The sequence below is a fragment of the Dendropsophus ebraccatus genome, unplaced genomic scaffold, assembly GCF_027789765.1.
Source record: "Dendropsophus ebraccatus isolate aDenEbr1 unplaced genomic scaffold, aDenEbr1.pat pat_scaffold_823_ctg1, whole genome shotgun sequence".
Taxonomy (NCBI): Eukaryota; Metazoa; Chordata; class Amphibia; order Anura; family Hylidae; genus Dendropsophus; species Dendropsophus ebraccatus.
In genome coordinates this window covers 62706-72116 of record NW_027210422.1, presented here as the reverse complement: position 1 = coordinate 72116, position 9411 = coordinate 62706, and the positions used below count along the sequence as shown (strand labels likewise).

Genomic DNA, 9411 nt, shown 5'->3' with positions numbered 1-9411 from the left:
GGATGTTTAAGTTTAACTAATGATACATAAGAGAAATATTTTTATTTTGTAGCTTTACAGAATACAATAGTGCAATGAAATCATTCTATATACTGTAAATGAACCTGCATAATCTTGCTTTTTATTTTTAATTTTCAATCTTTTCTACACCAGACAATGACAGGATTCGTCTCAGTGGAGGAGAGAACAACTGCTCAGGCCGAGTAGAAGTGTTTTACCAGGGAGAATGGGGAACGGTGTGTGATGATGACTGGGATATCAGAGATGCAGAAGTCGTCTGTAGACAGATAGGATGTGGCTCAGCTATGAACGCCACTACAGAGGCCGTGTACGGAGAAGGAGATGGCCCCATATGGCTGAGTGAGGTACAATGTAACGGATATGAGCGAGCTCTACAGGATTGTTCATCTAAAGGCTGGAATAAAAGTGATTGTCTCCATAAGGAAGATGCTGGAGTCACATGTCATGGTATGAGGACTTCTTAGTGTGTATTATAAATGTATCATTCAGTAATTGTAATCACTTTGCCTTCGTCTTCATAGCCTGTTACAACCACATTATACATCAGAAAAGATCAGTTAAAGGGGTTCTGTCAGCTGTAATTTACATTCCAAACTCCAGACACTGTTAGATAGCTGTTAGGTCAAGGACACAGATGATAACATGTCCAGGATGTGGAAATATGCTTTAACCTTTGTCAGGGTGCATAATTTTACAACGTTAACAGGCTGCAGAAGTACAATTGTACCTTCATATAAATCCACTGTGGGAAGACTTTGTCCTTTACTTTTTTCAGAAACTAAAGTTCATTCAGCTATAAATGTGCTGTTCTTCCCAGATATAATCATTATTTTGTTCATGTGCATATTTTACCCAGTATATACCAGTATAAATTTACCCAGTATATACCTTCAGAACCAGCTAAATGTGTCATAAAGATTTTCTGGGCTTGTGACTTGTCAAACGCCTACCCATTACAAGGTCAGCTCTACACTGGGAAACCAACTGATGGTCCTCGACAAGTAAACATTGGTGAATGAACAGTATTGGACCTAAAGGCTCTGGAAGAAATGTCACCACCGATAACTTCTTTACAACCATGGGACTAGCTAAGGTATTGAACTCCTGGAACATGATACTAGTTGGTTAAGTGAGAAAAAACAAAAGGTTCCTACCTAGCAACATGCAGCCTGCCAAAGAAAGACCTGTAAACTCGACAAATTTTCCCTACAATCATGATGCAACAGTCTGTTCATATGTACCAAAGAAGAACAAATCAGTCGTGCTTCTATCATCTATGCACATGACGGGAGAAGTTGAAGAGACACTAGCAGCCAAGCCAGAGATAATAAAATACTACAACAAAACAAAAGGCGGAGTTGATGTTATGGATAAAATGTTGGGAGAGTACACTGTGAAACGACGAACATTACGTTGGCCTCTGCCATTTTTCTACAATATGATTGACGTCACTGGGTTAGCTTCCTACATCGTCTACAAAGAACGCAATCCAAGCTTCAGGACAAAGGATCAACGAAGAAAGTTCCTGAAAGATCTCGCAAATCAGCTGTGTATGCCTCTAATTGAAGATCATAGTACAAAACGAATGATGACGAGAAACCATTTTCTTCGAGGTGCAGTAGAAATGGTGCTTGGACGATGCATTGTGGTAGCATCGCAAGCAGCAGCTGGCCCTCAAGTACCTCATGGTAGTCTTGTGTGGTTTGTGTGAAACCCATTTGCGATGAACACTCGGTAGCAAAGACAAGATCAATAAAAAAAGTTTCTTACATTTTCTTTTGGAATGTAAATGAACTGTTTTTGTACTTGTTTATAAAAATAAAATAGCATTATCATTAAAAAAAATATTATTCTTTTTTCCTTGTATTATCTTCATTCAAAATATATGAGGGTACATTTGTACCTATGCAGCTTGTTATGGATGCAATAATATCTCGACCCCTTATCTCGGAAGGGGGTGGAGATATTTTATTGAAATTTGGCCAATATATTCTGGACCAAAATTGCAGAGATGTCATGAAATTTCAGCCTTCTACAACTTTTCAAAAAAAAATTATTGCAATTTTTAAACGGAATAGGTACAATTGTACCTAGTCAGCCGGACAAAGGTTAATTCTCTGATGCAAGGAGGAGTTAAAGAGAACCAATCACCTAAATGTAACTGCCCCTATTATGAAAGTATATCTCTCCCTAAGTCTATTCATGAAGATACAGACTGCATTTGCAGTCTGTATCTTTATACTTTACCTGATCCTCTGTTCCCTGGCTGTTCCGGTGGGCGCCGCCATCTTGATGACGTCACTTGCGTTCCAGCGGTGCGTTCCAGCGTGACGTCATCAAGATGGCGCCGCCGCCGGAACAGCCAGGGAACAGAGAATCGGGGTAAAGTATAAAGATACAGACTGCAAGGCAGTCTGTATCTTCATAGATAGACTTCATGAAGATACAGACTGTATTTGCAGTCTGTATCTTTATACTTTACCTATCCTCTGCTTCAGTGCCGCACGGACGGGCGCCGCCATCTTGATTACGGGCCTTGCGTTCCACCGCTGGAAAGCAAGTGACGTAATCAAGATGGCGGCGCCGGCCTTGCTGCACCGATGAAGAGGATAGGTAAAGTATAAAGATACAGACTGCAGAGGCAGTCTGTATCTTCATAAATAGATTAGAGAAGAGGGACTAGAAAATACACAGCGATCTTGCGCTGTATAGCGCGAGATCACTGTGTATTAACGGAGCGGCGGGCAAAGGATCATGGGAATCTTTCCTGCCGCTCTGCATGACGGGAGTTTCCTGTCTCGCGCCGGCTCTTTTGAAAAGAGACAGGCTCGAGACAGGAAAGTAAAAAGTGAATAATTAAAAAACGTGGCAATAAAAATAATGAATTATATTTACAAATGTCAATAAAATGATGATTTACATCTAATTAGGGAATACATTTTTTTTTAACTTTCGTCCATGATTGGTTCTCTTTAAAGAGACTTTTCCAAGCTCCTGAATAGCTGCAAGCTGGAAGGCTCCTTTCTGTGACATTTGCTATTGATTTTGTCATTCATAGGATTTGAAGACCAGACCACCTCTCCTGGGTTGACCCCTATAAAAGGTAAAATGTTTATATTATAAGACACCAATATACAGTAACAAGTGATACAGAGATATGGAATGAAAGTGACTGAGCGAATCTACAGTAGGAACAAAGCAAATCACTTTGTTCCTACCTGTATTCCGCTCATCAGTCTGCGGGGTTTTGAAGTGTGCTCTGCTTCCTGCTGCTCATCCCCAGGTGCTGGAAAAAAGATGGATCCTGTCCTTGGAAACTGGGAGAAGATTCCCAGGACTGGATCCATCTTTTCCCAGCACCCGGGGAGGAGCGGCAGGAAGCAGAGCACACTTCAAAGTCCTACAGCCGATGAGCGGAATACCGATAGGAACGAAGCTATTCGCTCATCACTAGTGACTGTCCCAGAGCATTGACTCTCTATTAGAGATGAGACAACTTACCGTAAGTTGGAGTTTGAACCCATACACTCAGCAACCAAATCCCATTGCCTGGGGAAGATGGGAACAGCCCTAGGACTGCCTGGAAAACATGGATACAGCCATAGGTCTCCTATGGATGTGTCAGTGTGTTTCCAGGCAGTCCCTAGGACTCCATCCATCTTCTCCAGACAATGGGATTCAAATGCAGTGCGTTCAGGTTTGTGTGAACCCAACCTTATTGTAAATTCAATCATCTCTACTCTTTGTAATTTATATGGATGAAATCTTTAAATGGCCACTGTCTTCTGCAAAAACATTTAACATATTCTAGGGACATGACAAACATTTTTTAACAGGTGACATCTGGGTGTTAAGGTTCCCACCGATCACTGGAGTGAAAGGAGAGCTCTATACACATAAACTTCAATGAAAATTCTATGGGCCATTCTTCTGTTTTTATGCACATAGCAGGAAGAGGCAGTGCTCAGCTGAATGTTTCTCCCTTCTGGTCCTAGGCATTATGGGGACCTAAAAACCCAGACCCTCACTAATCAAAACTTTTGATATTTTTTAGGACATGTCAACTTTTTTTGGAATATGACAGGTGCACTTCAGTAATATATTCTCATCAACATTGTCACAACACCTCAAATACTGTTCAGACAGTGAACCCTGAGCTTGTCCCCACCCACTGTCCCTACCTACTTGCCTCAGACAGCCCTAGGTTACTGAGGGCAACTGGGCGACAGTCCCTAACTTGTGATACCTGAAAAACACAAAACACGGACAACATAAACTTACAGATACAGAATAGTGGATAAGCCGGGTCAAAACCAAAAAGGCAGCAAAGTATAAAAACATCATCTAAAAAGTAGTCAGGTAACAAAAGCCAAGGTAAGGAAAGCCGGATAATTAAGCAGATATCAGATATAGAAATTACTGAGCAAGTTAGAAATCTAGTCTAATAGGAGGTAAGGGGTCTGGTACAGAACTTCATTAGACTGGCCCCCTGATCATACATGCAGGGTTAACACTCTGACTAGCAAGGAGATTTGTCAGTTATTCAGTATACTGAAGCACAGCAGAAATATTCAAAACTCTTGCTGGGTGACACAGACCTGCAGCGATTTGTGTTATCGGGAATGCCATTGGATATCTGGGACATCACCCAGCAGGCATCGCTGCCTCAGAGTAGGAGCACTTTCCTACACAGGGCTGGCGCTTCACTAATAGTCATGTCACAACAGAGAAGAAGGATGAGTGAGCCATAATCTCACCCACAGCCTCTTTCCCTGCCTGCTTGCTGATCTAGAGCTAGACTGCAAATGACAACTGGAGGACTGTCCCTACGCTGCTAAGTGCAGGGTCCAGGGTCCGGGTCAGAAGCAAATTGTAAAATCAGGCCAGAATCAGCAAACAATGCAATAAGCAGAACAACACACCAGGGTTCAAATCAGAAGAAACAACGCAGTAAAAAATCAGAAGCAAGGGATTACCATAAGCAAGCCAAGATCAGAAAACAAACAGTAGCGCAGTACCAAAACAGGAAACAAACTGAGGTCAGAAAATTGCAGAGGTCAGAAGACAAGAAATGCTAGTGAGGTAGGCAAGCCAAGCTATCTTGGGAATCTGCTCGAGGTAGACGCCCGATTAAATATCCCACTGCACACTCACTGCAGAAGCACTGCACTGGCTGAATAGCCTGGCTCACCTGCAGTGCTAATTGGTTAATCTGCTCTGACATGAGTAGAGTCAGGCAGTAGGACTCACCCTTAAGCCGCCAATTTGCTGCACACTTCCACCATCAGCAGGCTGGGCAGGTCTGGAACATTTGCCCTGCTCTCGGTGCCACAACAGAAATGTGATACCCACCACAGGAGCAAAGTCAGGTAAGTTCCTGACAAATCATTTTACATTTTCTTAGACATATGCTAAATATTGAGGAACATGAAAGCATTTTTATATAAAAAAAAAAAGTGAGATATGAATTAGATATAGTTAGATTGCATGATCATTTTACTCTTAAATTTATTTATATTTCCTTTCAGACCAGCGTCCTCGGCTGAGGTCTACTTCCACTGCCCCAAGTGTGCTTCTTTTAATCACCAGTATTTCCTTGCCCCTTCTTTGTATTGCAGTCTTGATAATAGTATACTTGATGAGACAACCCAAATGGTATAAACGAGGTGAGTACAGTAATAAGGATCATGGTTCTTTTCAAAACCACCCAATGATAACCATTGTAGAGTACTGCATGTGAATACAGCAGTCACTTTATCATCATTATACTGTAATAGACAGACCTGTTATCATACCTAACATATCCTATAAATCATGTCATATAACAATCCATGGGAAATGCTGGAGGCCATTGTGTCTATTAGTTATATTATTATTATAAGGCTCTATGGAGTCTACTGCAACATTTTTTTATTAAACCAGTATATATTGCTCAGTCCTTTCTTCAGTTTCTTTCCATGACTCGGTGTTTGAAGAAGAAAACTTCATGGTAAAGGAGAAACAAGAGAGATTTTTCCAGAAATCAGGTGAGGAACTTGTAACTATGCCATTTAGAGGTATCTGTAGTAAGATCAAATCCATTCTACTTCTACATATGTGATATAAGGGGTAATTTACGGTTAGGACCTCCTGGAAGAAGAATTTTGTATTTGGCATATTGTACAATGGTATAACATAGGTTTTGGGAGAAAGTAGCCATTATTTTCTAATCTTGTAGAAGCTCTTCCAAACTTGTTATAACAGTGTCCCTTACTTTCATGGGATGTGTTTGGTAGTATACAATATTTATATAAATGAGGCAGGTGTAGCCCACAGGCAAGGGTGCCAATTTATTTGAAGGAATTAAAATGAATAAGTTCTTCCATATTATACTAGTGTCTATTATGCTAAATCGCTGATTTATTATAAGACCATCTGGATATCACTAGTTGTAAAAATATTTCACAACTTTGGAGTAGACAATAGATATAATTTACTGTACTTAACTTAAATACCTTAACGCTTTATGATGCACCTTTATATTTTACTGATGTTAAGGCTGTGTTCACACATAGTATTTCTGTCAGTCTTTTGGTCAGTCATTTTATTAACCAAAATCAGGAGTGAAACTGACAGGGCAAAATTATAATGGAAAAATTTGCACAGTTTTTTTATTTTTCAAACTACTCCTGATTTGATTAAAAATAGACTGACAGAAATACTATGTGTGAACATAGCCTAAAGGAGAAGTCCAGTGATTTGAAAAATTTCACAGCCGGCAGGGGCTTTGGAGAACATAATAAACAATAATCGCTTACCTCTCCCACTGCCTGCAAAGCTCTAGTTCACAGGCCCGGGACCCCCGCTGGAAGGTATTATCCCCCATATACTGATGACGTCACAACCTGGGGGGGAAGTGCTCACCCACCTAGTCTTGATGTATTCTGTCAGTGTGTCAAAGCAGATTCAGTTCCATAATTCAACGTGAATGTTTCATCCCATCAAGTCAGAGGTTTGCAGGAAGTAGTTCTTATAAGGGCTTTAGGTGAAAATCCATTAGGTCCATTAAAGAGTCACTGTCGTATTTATTTATTTGCAGAAATCAATAGTCCAGGCGATTTTAAGAAACTTTTTAATTGGGTTTATTAGCCAAATATGCCATTATCTGCATTTAAAAAGACTTTTACCAGGGTCCCCCTCCCTCCTCTTTTCCATCCACTGCAAAAAATCAGGAAATTGTGACTTGTTGCATCAGACACAACCCTGTCTGTTCTATAGAGAGGGGAGGGGGGAGGAGGGAGGAGGGAGTTAGCCGACAGCAGAGAGCTGAGAACAAAGGATTACAGGCACAGCGCTGGGTGAAACGCTGTAATCAGAGCTCAGAGAGGTCAGTGGTGACTGTCAGAGGAGATAAAGGGTGAGGTATTTGTAGATGAACTCTTTGTTGTCCTGTTTTGGTGTTTTATTTAGCTCTCTCCATAGGAGAACAATGAAGACAGGGGGGAGAGCTTCAAACTGCTTTTTCATGATAAAAATTCATTTTCCGGCTAATAAACCCAATTACAAAGTTTCTTATAATCGCCTGGACTATTGATATCTGCAAAAAATAAATAAAAAAATCACGACAGTGACACTTTAAGCCTGCAAGTCTCATCCTATAGCTTACCCTACTCCTGCCCCTTAGCAGAGCAATTTTTTATTTTACCACAGACAGGTAAAAATCCAGTCCAACCGTGGTTCTTTTCCAGAGATGAAGTCTTTATTCAGATTCTGTTACAGAGTATCAGCAAGTGGTTCTAGCTCTTAAATAAGGGGGTTATGAATGTTCCAAAATACTCAAAAGCTTTAATTCCATTTAGTTGTATCCTTTACTGACTTTCACTTAGTTCTTCTACTATTTTTACTTCATTGGTTAACATGGGAGGAACATTTGATTGGATAAGAGCAGGATAATCTAGTTTTTATGGCTAAATTTGATTGGTCAAAAAGACTAAGGGTATTATTACATGGGCCGATGGGGGCCTGATAATAACTGTAAACAAGCGCCGATCATTTGCTGGGCCCATTACACGGCCCGATAATCGTTTAACAAGGGCTGCATGAACATCATTACCGATGTCCTTGCAGCCCTTGCTAAACTGTATACATTACCTGTCCATGCTGCAGGGTTCCTCTTGCGCTCTGCTTCTCCCTGGGTCCCGCACACTCCAGCTTCAGAGCTGCCTGTCTCAGCTGACAGGCCGCTCAACCAATCACTGGCCGTGGCAGTCCCATCCAGTGATTGGCTGAGCAGCCTGTCAGTTGCAACAACAGCCGTGATTACCGCGGAACTTGTTGTTGTGTGAACATAGCTTTATGGTTTATGGTAATCATTTTTGGTGATTTTTTTTTCTAATTTTTTGTTTAGCTAAATTATAAGATAATCCTACTATCAATTCTACCCATTCTATCATTGCTGGTTACTGATTGTTTTCTCTGCTTATGTTTATTTGTCTTCATTTCTATTTTTAAGTACCATTTCTAGGAGATGAGGATGACAGGGTTCTTTCATATGATGATGTAGATCTTAAAAAAGAAAGAGAGAATTCACCAGGTTAGTCTGCTTATCGTGTACCTCTCACTGTTTAATCTTTTGGCATGTCCTAGAAACATCTTAAAAGTTTTGATCATTCAGAGTCTGAGTGTTCAAACCCTGACAGAGCTAAAATAAACACAGAGGGAACTGTGGGATTGAGCCCTTCTCTCCCTGTTTTTTGTCTGTAGGACTAAGATGGTCTCATGGTATTATTGTACATCATGAACACACAAAATGCTTCCGGCTCTACCTAGTGATCAGTTGGGGTTTGAACACAAAGACACAACTTCTTATATGTCTGCATAACATGTACATATATTTTTTAAGTTGATCAAATTATTTTCCATATTTTGGTGCCTACAGGAAACCTTTTGGAAGACTTTTTGGAATAATACAATTTTATTTGCATCTTTTTATGTGTTCTGGCAGACAGAACGTTTTTGTTTTTAAAGTAGACTGTATAAAGAAGACATGACCACCACAATACATCAATTTTTTTTACAAAGATAACAAGGAATGAACATTATCTTCTCTGTACACCTTCCAATCACACCATATAAAACAAAATAAAAAATTGCCCACCATTTAGCACTATTTTTGACTAAGCAGCCCAACAGTAATTGGGCCACGGGCCACGGTAGCACAGCCATAGAGCCCTCAACAAATCACTAACACTAAATTAAATTAAATTTAAAAAAAAAAAACTTATTTATGTGTCTTAAGTCAATGGACTAACAAGAGATACCCAGTATGAAGGCTGATACTAATAAAAAAAAACAACTGGGACAGATGTTGGATGTGCTTGTGCAGTGTCCCAGAGCAGGTGCTCCATTGCT

At 40.3% G+C, this 9411-nt stretch overlaps 1 protein-coding gene across 2 annotated transcripts; it reads left to right on the top strand.

Moving 5' to 3' along the window:
- The first annotated feature begins 232 nt into the window (after positions 1–232).
- On the top strand, positions 233–9156 carry LOC138780363 (antigen WC1.1-like). 2 transcript variants are annotated; one of them, XM_069956708.1, is made up of 6 exons: positions 233–468; positions 3080–3124; positions 5550–5687; positions 5970–6047; positions 8513–8593; positions 8939–9156. In XM_069956708.1, exons 1-6 carry the CDS (start codon positions 306–308, stop codon positions 8965–8967), a joined length of 534 nt encoding a protein of 177 aa, XP_069812809.1. In that variant the 5' UTR covers positions 233–305; the 3' UTR covers positions 8968–9156. The 2 variants fall into 2 exon arrangements, with proteins under 2 accessions (XP_069812809.1, XP_069812808.1); XM_069956707.1 differs by having other exon boundaries at positions 5958–6047.
- Positions 9157–9411: the final 255 nt, after the last annotated feature.